This window comes from Lemur catta, chromosome 2, assembly GCF_020740605.2.
Source record: "Lemur catta isolate mLemCat1 chromosome 2, mLemCat1.pri, whole genome shotgun sequence".
Classification (NCBI taxonomy): Eukaryota; Metazoa; Chordata; class Mammalia; order Primates; family Lemuridae; genus Lemur; species Lemur catta.
In genome coordinates this window covers 7457043-7470659 of record NC_059129.1, presented here as the reverse complement: position 1 = coordinate 7470659, position 13617 = coordinate 7457043, and the positions used below count along the sequence as shown (strand labels likewise).

The 13617-nt window shown below is 52.1% G+C and overlaps 1 protein-coding gene across 1 annotated transcript in view; it reads left to right on the top strand.

The window, feature by feature from the left end:
- Positions 1 to 1425, top strand: part of TEKT5 (tektin 5) — a 38877-nt gene extending 37452 nt beyond the window's left edge. The window contains exon 7 of the mRNA XM_045542581.1: positions 1044 to 1425. Coding sequence (XP_045398537.1) covers positions 1044 to 1260 — 217 coding nt within the window. The 3' untranslated portion in view covers positions 1261 to 1425. The remainder of the gene's footprint in view (positions 1 to 1043) is intronic.
- The last annotated feature ends 12192 nt before the right edge of the window (positions 1426 to 13617 follow it).

Below are 13617 nucleotides of genomic sequence, written 5' to 3'. Positions count from 1 at the left end.
ACAACAGAAATTTATTCTGTCACAGCCCTGGAGACCAGAAGCCTGGCGTCAAAGTGTCGCCAAGGTCGCTCCTCCTGCAGGCTCTGGGAGAGACTCAGTTCCAGGCCTCTTTCCCAGCGTCTGGGGGCTGCCAGCGATCCGTGGGGCTTCCCGGCTTGTAGCTGCCTCGCTCCAATCCCTGCCTCGTCTGCACACGGCTGCCGCCTCTCCTCTCCTCTCCTCTCTCTTTTGTGGAGATCAGCCATGGGGTTTAGGGCCTGCGTCCAGGATGATCTCATCTTGAGAGGCTTAATCACACCTGCAAAGACTCTATTTCCAAATAACATCACGTTCACAGGCACCGGGGCTTTGGACTTGCGCATATCTTTTTAGGGAACGTACCCAACCCACTATACCTGGATATCGCAACAACCTCCTAACCTCTCTTCCGCCTCTGCTCTTGCCTCCTTCCGATCTAATCTCCCACGGCAGCCTGGAGGTTGTCCCAGAGCTTGAGTCAGGGCGTCACTCCCGTTTCAACCTCCTCCCGCCACCCACCAGCTTCCCACTGCACTGAGAACAGAATCCAGGCTCCTTAATGTGCACATGCTCATTTCTGTAGAAAGGCCCTCACTGTCCAGTTCAGTAGCCACATGCGGCTATGTCACTCAAACTTAATATTATCTATAGCCAAATTAAATTTTAAATTAATTTAATTCAATTAAAAATTCAGTTTCTCAGTTGCGTGGCTACAGGTCAAGTGCTCGTTAGCCCCGCGCGGCCCTCGGGGACCACACTGAACGGTGCAGATGGAGACCATTTCCGTCATTGCAGAAATTTCTGGAATACATTCCCGCCGGCTCATTCATCTGACTCACTGAGGAACTGTCAGAGTATCTTCCTGTCCTCTGTGTACTATCCTGTCGATTTCGCCTTTGGAGCTCAGCCTTGTCTGTCTTGCTCCCCGTGGTCTCCCAGTGCCGGGCATGGTTTCCGGGGCAGAGTGGGTGCTTGGGTGCTGAACGGCTGAGTAACCTGTGCCTTCTCGTCTGCCCTCGCCCCAGGCTCATGAACGAGGTGTGCACCATCGACGACACCCTGCAGACCCTCAAGATGAGGCTGCAGGAGACGCAGGACACGCTGCAGCTGCTGGTCATGACCAAGTCCCGGCTGGAGCACGAGCTGGCCATCAAGGCCAACACCCTGTGCATCGACAAGGAGAAGTGCATGGGCATGCGCAAGGCCTTCCCCTGCACCCCACGCCTGGTGGGCTACACCTGAGCAGCCTCCGCCGGCCCTCGGCGCCCTGCTCCATGTGGGTTTCTTACGTGGCATGAAATTTGAAAAGGCCAAAAGACAAAATAAAGGAAAGTGTCCTATTCTCCCTTTCCTCCCATCATGAAAAAGGTGTATGTTTAGAGCCAAAATAAACGTGCCCGAACCAAAGATCCTGGAGCTCATTCCTTGCCGGAACTGGCTTTGTGGCAGGCCCTGCGAAGAGGCCGGCTGTGGTCAGCACCCCCAGGAATGGAAGTGGCTGCGTGTCACTCTCTCTCTCTTTTAACCTGTGTGTCCATTTAGGAGCACAGTGTAGACTGTGGTGTCTCCCACGACTGGGCACCAGAGCTCAATTCTGTCCCTCAGGAGCTGTGTGGCCCTGAAAAACTTCTAACCTGGGTGTCCTCATCTATAAAATGAGGTCAGTTAAAGGTACACGTGATTGTCAGCAGCATGAGGCAGTGCAAAAAAGCAGGATTTGGAGACAGAAGTTCCGGGTTTGCATCCCAGCTTTGACAGGTGGAGTGTTTTAGACATTGCTAGGGGAGAAAAAGGAGGCAAAATCCACTAAGTGTGGAGCAGGAGGAGGCCGGTGAGAGTTAAGGGAAAGCTCTACCAAAAAGTGACCTTGCTTCAAAAAGTTAAACATAAAACTACCCTGTGGCCCAACAGTTCCACTCCTGGGTATATACTCACAGAAATGAAAACAGGGCCAGGCGTTGTGGCTCACACCTGTAATCCCAGCACTCTGGGTGGCCAAGGTGGGAGGGTTGCTTGAGGCCAGGAGTTCAAGACCAGCCTGAGCAAGAGCGAGACCCCACCTCTACAAAAGATGGAACAAGTAGCTGGGTGTGGTGATGAACACATTTAGTCTCAGCTACTCCGGAGGCTGGGGCAGGAGGATCGGTTGAGCCCAGAAGTTTGAGGTTGCAGTGAGCTACGATGATGCCATTGCACTCTACCTGGGGCGACAGAGCGAGACTCTGTCTCAATAAAAAAAAGAAAGAAAAAAGAATTCAAATAACACCTCTACAAGTTTTACCATAGCCAAGTACCACCTATACTATTATTTATTCAATTTTTTCTTTTAGATTGTCACATTTAAAAATTTATTTTAAAGACAAATTATATAGCATCACTGCAAATATGAAACCTGCTTGGCCCAATGTCGAAAACAAAATATTGCTAATGACGTCTGGTTAGATAATATTGTCTGTCCAAGACCTTAGATCTGGGGCCTTCTCTCTTTTTGTTCCAAGGGAGATCAGCGAGTCTTAGAGATGACTTAGCACCTGATGGAGACTCTGTTCTTGAGGTAAGTTTGATTGAAGAAGAATAGAAAAGTCTGTTTCCTTACAAACCTGTTTCAATGCTATTTAGGGCCTTGAATGCACGTACCTAAGGAGTCACACCTGCAGGCAGCAGGGAGCCCAGAGGATCATTAAAGCGGGGATGTGAGGCGCCCAGATTAGTGTTCTAGAAATAATCCCTCCATGAGGAGGGGAGGGAGGGAGACCAGGCTGTTATTAATACAATTTCAGGCATGAGATTTGGAGGTCCTGGATTCACACAGGCATGATAGGGACATTCATGAGGCTGAGGCCAAAACCCTTGGCGTGTGGGCTGTAAGGGGCGGGTGGGAGACCAGGACGGGGCGAGAGGCCAGGCTCGGGCAGTTGGTGCTCGGGGATGCTCTAGCCCTGAGGAGCGGAGTGGGTGTTGCGGGGGGAGACAGAGACGTGGACAACTTCCCCTTCATGCTTGGAGCCTCAGCGTGGTCACGAGAGGGTCCAGTGAGCACCGACACACGGAGAGAAAAAAATAAGTAATACATCTCAAATAATTCTTAAGCTATTATTTAAATGTTTGTGGATGTCACTGTGTTCAACCAGTGCATTATTGATTGATACTGGCCATCTGTCTTTACAGATTTTCCTTGACAGATCCTGCAAATACGGAGAGGGAGGCCTCCTAATCTCACTCGGGGAAAGGGTCTGGCTCATCTGCCAATATTTCATAGAGGTAGCGGGATAATGCCGCGGTCAAGAGCAGGACTTTCTAACTGGACCTGGATTCTAATTTGGGCTGCACTAGCTCTCTCCTTGGGAGAGCTGCTTAACCATTCTGAACCTCAGTTTCCTCATCTGTCAAAAGAGGCCAAAAAGACTCTGTTCACAGGGTAATTGTTAAGACTAAGTATGACTGTATCTAAAGGGGTATTCGGTAATATTTCAAGAATAGTAGCTCGCATTTATTGAGGACTTGCTCTGTGCTAGGCAATTTAAAAAGTATCATCTCATTTTACTCATCGTTTAGCCCTGGGATGTGGAGATGGAAGGCAAGGCACAGAAAGGTTAAGGAACTTGCCCATAGTCACACAGCAGATCAATGACTGAGACAGGATTTAAGTCCAGTTATGTGAATCCAGGGCCTGAACTGCTGACCGCAACTTCCCAAATAAAGGAAAAGCTATTGCTTAGGGTGGCCCCACAGTCCAAAAGGGATCTGGCAAGGCCAGTGGCAAAGGTCAGCCCCACAGGGGTGTCTAAAGAAACAGAGGACCCCACAGCCTTGCTCACGGCTGATGTGCAAACTTCTCCATTCTCTGGGGCAGATAGTGATGACAACTGGCGGTAACAACCTGAACGCTTGGGAGATGCAGAATCCTTTGCTGTCTCGGGAACGCCCACACCCATCCTGTGAAGTAGGGACTGTGCCCATCCCCTCTTTACAGATGAGGACACTGAGGCACAGAGAGGCGAGGTCACTTGCCCATAATGACACAGCCAGGATGAGCTGGCGTCACTGCTCACACACCCACCACCCAGGTGGCGCCTCACTGGCGCCCCCACTCCCCCAGCCCCCACTCCCAGCCAGCGTCAGCGAGAAGGCGCTGGGAGGGAGGCGGCTGCATTTTTTTGCCTTGCCCAGAAATGTCAGTGCGTCACCATCACACAAAGTCCTGGCTGTTTGCTCCCGCGATTCCCAAGGCACTCTTGACAAGTGTCCCCGCACACAGGCTGGGGCTGGGGGGGAGGGGCAGGAATGGGAGGCAGGTTCAAAGCACACAATTAAAATTCCTAAGGGACAATATGGAGTGCTTCTATTCCTCCCTTGAAAACATACAGAACATTCTTGGTCTCAATATGCGACTGGGGGCTGGGCTTGGAGCCTCTTGCCGCACCTTCCTCAGTCCCGTGTGACCCCAGACATGCTCCCGGGTGGAATTCTCTGTGTCCCCGAGGCGGCCAACCCCCTCCTCCTCCCCACCCAACAGCGCAGCTTAGGATTCCTGGCGCTCCTCTGGAGGCAGGCCCGGCAGTGGGCACCACGGGCGGCAGAGCCCGGCAGTGCTGGAGCAGGGGGCATCCGAGGTGCTGCTGGCCGGGCCCCTCCTGTGCCACATGCCTGGCGGCTTTGAGCCTGGTGGTGTGTGTGTGTCCTGGGAACGGGTGTCCGCAGCTGCCCACGCTTGGCCCCAGCTTGTTGGTGGTCTCAGAAGATGAGAGATACCCATCAACTAAGGATGAGTCAGAGAGAACTGGCCTTCCCCAGGGCGGTGGCCTCCTCTCCCATAAGGGCTTGTCCCTATCTGGGAACCGTGAAGCAGATAAAGGCAGGACCAGGGTGAGGCAGGCAGGACGCTGGGGGCTCAAGTGGAAGAAGGTGTTGACTCTCCGTTCACCTCTCTCTTAAGGGTCCCCAGGAAGGGGGAGGGGAGCAACTGCGTCATGGTTGGGGTCTCCTGTGGGTGATGAAGAGGTTTTGGAACTAGATAGACTGACGGTCCACAACACTGGGAATTCCTTGAGAATACCCCTGAATTGTACACTTTAAAATGGCTAATTTTATGTTACATGAATTTCACCTCAATTAAAAAAAAGAGAGGCCAGGCACCGTGGCTCACGCCTGTAATTCCAGCACTTTGGGAGACCGAGGCAGGAGGATCACATGAGCTGAGGAGTTTGAGACCAGCCTGGACAACATAGTGAGACCCCGTTTCTACAAAAAATTTAAAAATTAGTTGGGTGTGGTGGTGCACGTCTGTAGTCCCAGCTACTTACGAGGCTGAGCCAGGAGGATCACTTGAGCCTAGAAGTTTGAGGCTGCAGTGAGCTATGATCACCTCACCATACTCTAGCCTGGGGGACAGAGCGAGACCCTGTCTCTAAAAAACAAACAAGAGAGGGAGGATCAGCCATGGCTGGTGCAGCCCAACCCTTCCTCCAACCATATTCTCATACCTTTCTAAGTAAATTTCTGGGTGGACTCTGGAATATTTCTATTAGATAAAAGAAAACATAATGATTAAAAATTTGGAAAGTATCTTGAAAATGTATATAAGAAATCACTACGCACAGGTAAGGTGGCCCTGCTCTTATGGGCTGCGAATGTAGAGTCTATGCCGGCACAGACCCAAGGACGTCCCAACGCTGGGTGCTCTGGGCTTTTGTGTCCTGGCACCCCACCCCCCTCCCAGTACAGGTGCCAACGTTCACCTTCTCTGTGGGCAGCCAGGCGAGCTTAAAGCACCCACTGCATGAGCCCGAAGCCCCTCTGCCTGGATTCAAATCCGGACTCTCTAGCTCACCCTCGGGGTGACTGTGCAACTCACTGCAACGCTGTGTGCCCCGGCGCCCTCCTGTGTAAGATGGGGACAGTGAGGACAGTCTCTCCTCACAGGGGCCTAGTAAAGGTTATCTGGGTTAGAGTATGTGAAGTCCGGGCCACAGAGACTGGCACAGCAGAGGCTCACTCGCTGGCCCTGCGTGCCCAGGAGCTGTTAGCGACGCCCCTGCCCCAACACAGAGCTCCGTGGCAGGCAGGAGACCCTCGGGTGCCGACCCAGGACTCGCCGATGCGCAGGCAGACGGTGCTGGGTGGTGGGGCGCGCTAGGCGAAGGGCCCCCCCTGCAGCCCTGGAATAAGAGGAGGGGTGAGAGTTTGAGGACCCCGGGCGGGTAAGGAAGGGGGCAGATCACCCTCCAGTGGAAGCATGCAGACCACGCCGCGGGACGTGGCCCTCCCCCTGCCCCACCTCCCCTCCTGGCTGCTCATAAACCCCAGTGGACTTGCTTGTCCCAGAAATGGTCCCTGGAGCCTTCTCTTCAGTTCGCAGGGCGGGGGATGGGGTGTGCATGTGTGCGTGTGTGTGTGTGTCCTTCTCCTCCCCTCCCCCATCCACCCTCCCTGGATTCCAGGAACCGGGTTCGGTTCCGGAGCTTTAACTCTGGTCAAAGAGGAGATAATGAGGCCGGCGGGCGGCGGGCTGGGCGGGGAGCCCTGCTGCGGCGGAGGTGGGGAGAGGACAGACCAGCGATTACGACGGCGGCCGGGCCCCGCCCGCACGATTGTATGCAAATGAGACGCCCGCCCTGTGGCCACGCCCCTTGGCCCGCGCCCTGTCTGGGCTCCCGGCCAGCTCCGCCCTGCTGAGCCCAGCCCCCCGCGCTCTGCCCGCCTGGTCCCCCACCCACACCGGCCTCCTCCTGCCTGCCAGCCTCTGCGCCACTGGGAGGGGCCGAGGACCCCCCTGCTCCCCCTTTGCTCCCCCAGACTTCGGCGCCTGCGAGGTGGGGACAGCGCGGGTCTCAGGCACAGGGAGGGGGCCCGAGTCCACCCCAGGGACTGCGGGCCTCACCTGTTAAAGTCTTGGCAGGTGACCCCCTTCTGGGCCGAGGAGGTGGGTGGAATGTGCGTGTGGGGTCCTGGCACGGTTTTGAGAAGGGCGAGGGAGGGGGCGTCTTGGCGGTAGGGCCAGACGCAGATTCCCTGGGGCCGCCCAGGCTGTGTGTGAGGGGTCGCTCAGGTGGACACAGCGGGTGGGAGCCGAAGCCTAGGGGACCCTCTCTGCCAAGGCAGGGAGAGGAGCAGAGCCCAGGTCTCTGGGCCACCTGGGCTCCCCCTCCTCCCTCTGCCAGGGCCTGCGGGGGCAGGGGCCTTGCTAGCCAGGGCCCGACAGGAAGAGTGAACTTGGGAGAGAAGCTTGATTCTGCCATAACCTGGCATGGGGCCCTTAAGGCTCAGTGCAGGCATCTGCTGCGTGAGAAACCTTTTCAAAACACCCATCACAGCAGCCCTCGTGCACAAGCCCTCCAGGATTCCCCGTGCACCTAGGGAACCCCCTCCCCCTTTAACTCTGATCCATCTCTCCAGCCCCACTTCCTCCTGAACTTGACTTTCCCACCGCAGGGCCTTTGCACGTGCTGTTCCCTCCTCCAGGAACACTGGCCCCTGTCCCTGCCTTCTTCACCCAGTTCTCAGCCTTGTGCTTGAACTCGCAGCTTTCAGCCAGTCCCCCAGGAAAGCCTTGTCTGATGTTGCTGCTGGGTCCTGCCAGCTCCCTTTTCCCCCAGTGTGTAGATCAGTGTCATTCCCTTCCTTAGGACACAGTTTCCCCAACTGCCTTGACAATAGAGTCATGCGAAGTATTTTTGAAAAAATACAGATTCCTTGACCTTTTCGCAGCTCTATAGAATCAGAAACTCCAGGAGAGGGAGCTGGGTGCTGTTTAACCACCACCGTGGGTGGGGGGCGGATGGATGTCCCCCACCTCGGGTCTGAGCCCCAGGAGGCGGGAACCGTTTTTTTCTTTATCATTGCAACCCTACCTCCAGCATGGTGTCTGACATGGGATCAGGCTCAGGAAATATTTACTAAGCGCATGGATGGACGGCTATAGAATGAATGGAATTAATTGCAGTGACTAACTGGTATCAATTCCGAGTGCGCTGCACTCATTACCTGCTACACAAGACTAGTGCACTAGGAGAACCCAAAGTGGGTGACATGGTCCCTGCGAGTTGGAGCTGAGAGAGAGTGAACAAGATATTAATAAAACCCAGGCTGAGGTCCGGGACAGAGGTGAGTATCTGAAGAGGACTCTGCCTGTGCCATGAGCCCCAAGCAGAGGACAGAGTGCCCTGGAGGTCACACTGAGGTAGCTGAGCCCACCTCCTTCTGGAAAGGCTTCTCTCCCCCAAGTCAGGTGCAAAGAAACTGTTTGCACCTGTGGGGAACTGAGGACACAGCGAGAACAGGGTAATGACAACATGACATGCATGTTTGGCATCCCTGTCATGCTAAGCACTGTTCTGAGCAATCTAGTAGCTGCCCTGTCTCTTATTCCCCCTCTGAAGTTCCTGCCCTGCGTCCCTTCCCTCCCCCTCAAGTCCCTCCAAGTGTTAAGTTGGAACTGGAACAGTGCCTTCCACCCAGCCACTTTCTCCATGAAAGCACCTCACACCCGCACTCCTCGATTCCAGAGTGCAGGGGGGAGGGGAGGAGGACTGGCGGCAGCAGAGGAGCCAGCTCCCCTCCGTCTTGGCTTCCCACCCTGCAGCGGGTGGCTTGCATTTCAGGAGTTTGAGCTTGTGCCAGCGAGGTTCATTCTGAGGGGGAGGGGATGGTGAGAGAGGGCGGGAGGGGCCTGAGGCTTTCCCGAAGCCCTGCCCAGCTGAGATGGACTGTATCTTTGACATCAAAATGCAACTGGCCCACACCCTGCGGAGCCAGCCTAATCCCTCCCCCTTGATGGGAGTGGAGGGGTGGGTATGCAAAACAGGGGTGCGGTGGGAGGCGGAGGCCTGGGGGGCCAGCAGCCCATGCAGTCACTGGGCCCCAGGGATAACTGTCAGGCCCCACCCCCAGGAGCCAGAAAAGGGGTGTTTCAGAGCCGGGTGGGCTGTGCTGACACTGAGCGCTTGTTTTCCTGCCGCCCACACTCCCCACACTGGCTGGCTGGGAATTACCAGTGTGGCGGTGCACCCCGGGAGGTGCTGCTTACACCGTGCCTGTGCCTGGTGTCTCCCCCTCCCTGGGGGGAGCTCTGAAAGTGCCCCGAAGGAAGGGCAAGAGCCACTGGGTGGTGACCTTTGGGAAAGGCAGGGAGGGCCCAGGGTGAGCCAAAGCCCCTGGACTTGGCCAGGCCTTGTAAACAGAGCACCCAAGAGGTTAAAAAAAAGGCTCTGAATCTTCGCCAGCCCCCACCCCCCTGGAGAGCGAAGCCAATTGGGTGACTGGAGGGTGAAGCGGGAGTGGGTGAGTGTGTGGGACGGGCTGGGACCTGCTGTGGGCCCCTGGAGCATCTTCTCAGTCTGCTCCTGAGCATGGTTCCCAGAAACTGCCTTAGTTCTGGCCCTCCCCTTTCCAGACCTGGCCCCCAGCTCGCCTGGGGCCCAGAAAGGATTTTGAAAGAAAGCAAGTAGCAGAGCTCCACACTGAGCATGTTGCTTAAGCACTTTTGCTGTGAGAGGTGCATCCGGGCTGGGGTTCCACGGGGCCAGAGGGGTGAGGTGTGTTCCTAACACAGGTGGGATAGAACAGACTAGGGCAGGGAGGAGAAGGATCCAGGCAGTTAGCATCCTGGATTCCAACTCTGCCCTCTTAGTCTATGGTCTTGAAATCAGGGCCAGCTTCACAGACATTCAACCTGTCCAGTCACACAGAGCCCCGTGTTCAGAAGGGCCTTGAACTCTATTTAATGCTCTGCTGGCACCATTTTGAAGTTCTTCATAATTTTGAACAAGGGGTTCTGCCTTTTCTTTTTGCACTGGGCCCTGAAAATTATGTAGCTGATCCTGGTCTTTAAACTCAAGGAAAAATTAGTGGTGTTAGAATTTCTATTTAGGGAAAGATTTGAAGTAAAAAGCATGTTGGAAGTGAGGGCTAGGCAATTTATTCTGAAGCTGCACTTGGATAATAATAACAGCCTATTCTTACAGCACTTATGTGCCAATCGCTATTCTTAGTGCTTTATGTGCGTTAGCCTATTTAATCCTCTTTTTGATGAGAACTATTGCTACGCCCATTATACAGAAGAGGAAACTGAGGCTTATCAAAGAAAAGCTGTTAGTGCTCCCACTTGTTTATATTTAAAGTGGGTTTCTTGCAGGCAACATATAGTTGGGTCTTATTTTTTTAATTCATTCTAACATCTCTGTCTTTTAATTGGTGTATTTAGACCATTCACATTTAAAGTGATTGTTGACATCGTTGGCTTAATATCTACTATGTTTGTAACTGCTATGTACTTAGTGTTCTTGTTCTTCTTTTAAAAAAGTCTCCTCTTTTTCTGTTGTCTCTGGTTTTAATTGAGTGTTTTATGTGACCCCCATATTCTCTCCTTTCCTAGCACATCAGTTATACTTCTTTTTAAATATTTTTTTAGTGGTTGCTGTAGAGGTTTTGCAATATACATTTACGACCAATCTGAGTTCACTTTTAAATAACACCATAGAGCTTCATTCGGTATTCCCAGTTACTCCCTTCCCTCCTGGGTAATGCTGCTGCCGTCCATTTCCTGTATCCATATGCTATAATCATTGGTGATCACCCAGCACACTGTTGCTCTTATTGTTGGTTTATTGCAATTATTCATTTGTCAAATCTTCACAGCAATCTTATGGGGGAGGGACCATCTTCAGGTTTATGTTACGAGGTAATCTACAAAGGCACAGGTATCGCACAGCCAGCAAAGGGCAGAGCGAGCGTTGAACTCAGGGATCCCGCACACCGTGAGCAAGCAGCCTGCTTTTGTTTAGTTGCTACGTTACGTGTCATCCAACACAGCAAAGTTTACTAAGGGGTTTTATTCTCATTTTATATGGTGTTTTCATTTACTATTGTTTTGCTCAGCATATTACTATTATGCGGGGCTTTGTAGGGGCTGATGGAGATGGGGGGCAACCAAGAAAGAATCGGGGTTCTGACCTCATCCACTGACTCCTCCCCAAATCACATTCTGCTCCCCTGAAGGCTGAGAGTGAGAGGGAGGGGCTTGCAGTGCCCACCTCATGGCATGAGATGCCAGGGGCTGGGGCATCCCTGTGTGGAAACACAGGCCAGCACCACTCTGGGGTCTACAGCCCGGCCTGCGTCGGAAAACCTTTCTCCATGTGAGCCTGATCTGGATTCTCAGGCTGTTCCCTGGTGGTCCAGGGCTTGGCTGTGGGTCTTTGGCGGGAGGCCAGGAGGGGCATTCTGGGGCACCTCCCTGCAGCACCACCATTGGGGCGGGCAGGAAGGAGCCACTTGCTGTTTGTAAACGGTGTCCACATCCTACTGACATCCTTCCTTCCTCCTGCCCTTGCTGAACTCTGCCCTCTTTGGCAGGGAGAAGCAACCTAGACAGAGTCCTAGGGTAGGAGTGGGCAGGACTGTCCTCTCCAAGCTTTCTGGGGGGACTTTCTAGGCTAGCGGGGGGGGGTTCCCCTGAAAAGGCATCTGGACTCAGATCTGAATCTCTGGGGCAGATATAACCCCAGCTGATCTTTGAGGAGGAAGCTAAGAAAGAGCAGAGGGGACTTGGGAGCCCCCCCCCCCCAACCAGATGCCTATAGCGCCAGGGCTGTGGGGCACCCAGTGTCAGGCTAAGAGGGTACACATTGCAGTAGGCATCATCGTGGCTGGCCAGCACCTGTTCTTCCTTCTATCAACAACGTCCTAACTTCCCTTTGACGATAACACCCTTCCTCCTTTCCCAAGTGGTCCTTCCCCTCTGCTCCTGAGGGAGACAGATGAATCAGACTTGGCCAATCAGCAGATTCCATTCCCCAGTGATTCCGTGTTGGGTCAAGCTGTCCAATGGGAACAGCCCTGGGACTATTTTACTGGGACTGTTAGAGAAAAGGAAACCTCTTTCAGCTGCGCTTGTTGAGGTGGTGAGATGCAAACCCAGAGCTTCTGGTGGCCGACTTCCCTGCAGAAAAAGAGAAAGCAGAGTCCAAGGATGATTGTTAAAATGGCATTTCAAGTTATCAGGGAAAGTATGAATGATTCGCCAAATGGGACAATCGGCTACATATGTGTCGGGGGGAATCAAGTCCCCTCCCTTTCTCATATCACAGAAAGAAATATGTTCCAGTGAGATAAAAGAAATAAGTATTGAAAAGTGAATGTCATGAAGGAAAATGCAGAATTAGACTTTTTTGTAAATTTGAAAGTGGGCAAAACTTTCCTTTGCAAGACACAAAATCAAGAAGATGCAAAAGGAAAATATTTGTACGTTGACTGCATGAAGACAGAAACCTATATAGCCAAAGACACCACAGAAAAAGTCGCAAGGCCAACAACAGCTGGAGAAAATATTTGCAAATCGCCCTAATTACAAAAAGGTTTGATTGTCAATAGGACAAAAGGGAAAATCACTTAAGCCTAAATTGGGCAAAGGATGTGAGCAAGCAAAGCACAGAAGAATAGTCATCGAGATGATTGTTCACTCCTGGAAATGCTGATCAAAAGAGGTACCCAGGGGAAGGGATTAGAAGAGATGTCATGCGTGGAACTGTTGAAGCAATGGAGAATATTTAGCCCAGAAGGAAACAGGTTAGAGCAGCACAGTCCAATAAAAATATGATGCCAGCCACATACGGAATTTTACATTTTCTAGTACCACTTTTTTAAAAAAGAGCAAAAAGAAACAGGTGAAATTAATTTTAATAATATATTTTCTGTAACCAAAAGAGTGTTAGTTGAACATGCAACCCACATAAAAATCACTCATGATTGTTTTGCAGGACCACGTCTTCAGAATCCAGTGTGTGTTTTATGCTTACGGCGCATCTCAATTCGGGCCAGACGCATTCTAAGGGCTGGATGGTCACAAATGGTAAGTGGTGACCCTATTGGGCAGCACAGCGTTAGAGGCTAAGCAGATGGGTCACCAACCCAGCGCCATGTCCTGGCTTTTCCATTTGCTAACTGTGTGGCCTTTTTGATTTTCCACTTCTTCGTTTCAAGAGTGGCACTCGATGGCTGTTGTGGGTTTTTAATGGAATCCGCGTGAAGCATTCGGTCCACTGGCTGGCACAGTGTTAGGAGAACACGGTGCTTGTTTATTTGTAGCTACTGATTATTACCAAACAGCTGATGTGTGGAAGAGACGTTAAGCCTCCCGTCTGTGAGCAGAGCAGACAAAACAAAGACCCACAGGTAAACATGGCAGGGAGTTAGATTTTAATTCAGCATAAGAAAAAGCTTCACAATTTAGCCACCAGCCCCATGTGACCACTGAGCTCTGACACAGCTAGTCCAGTTGAGACATGCTAAAGTGTAAAATACACACCAGATTTCTAAGATTTGGTGCAATAAATCCAATGGAAAACATCTCATTGAATTTCTAAGTATTGATTACATATTGAAATGATCCCATTTTAGATATATTGGGTAAAAGAGGATATTAAAATTAATTTGATGTGTTTCTACTTTTTAAATGTACGTTTTACTTTTTAAAATGGCGTTAACAAGTTCACATTATATTTCTGTTGGGCAGCACTGATTTAGACCTTTGCTATGATGGGATAGAATGCTTTATGGGGTCGTGGTAGTGAGCCCCCTGTCTTGAGAGCATTTCCAGCCGAG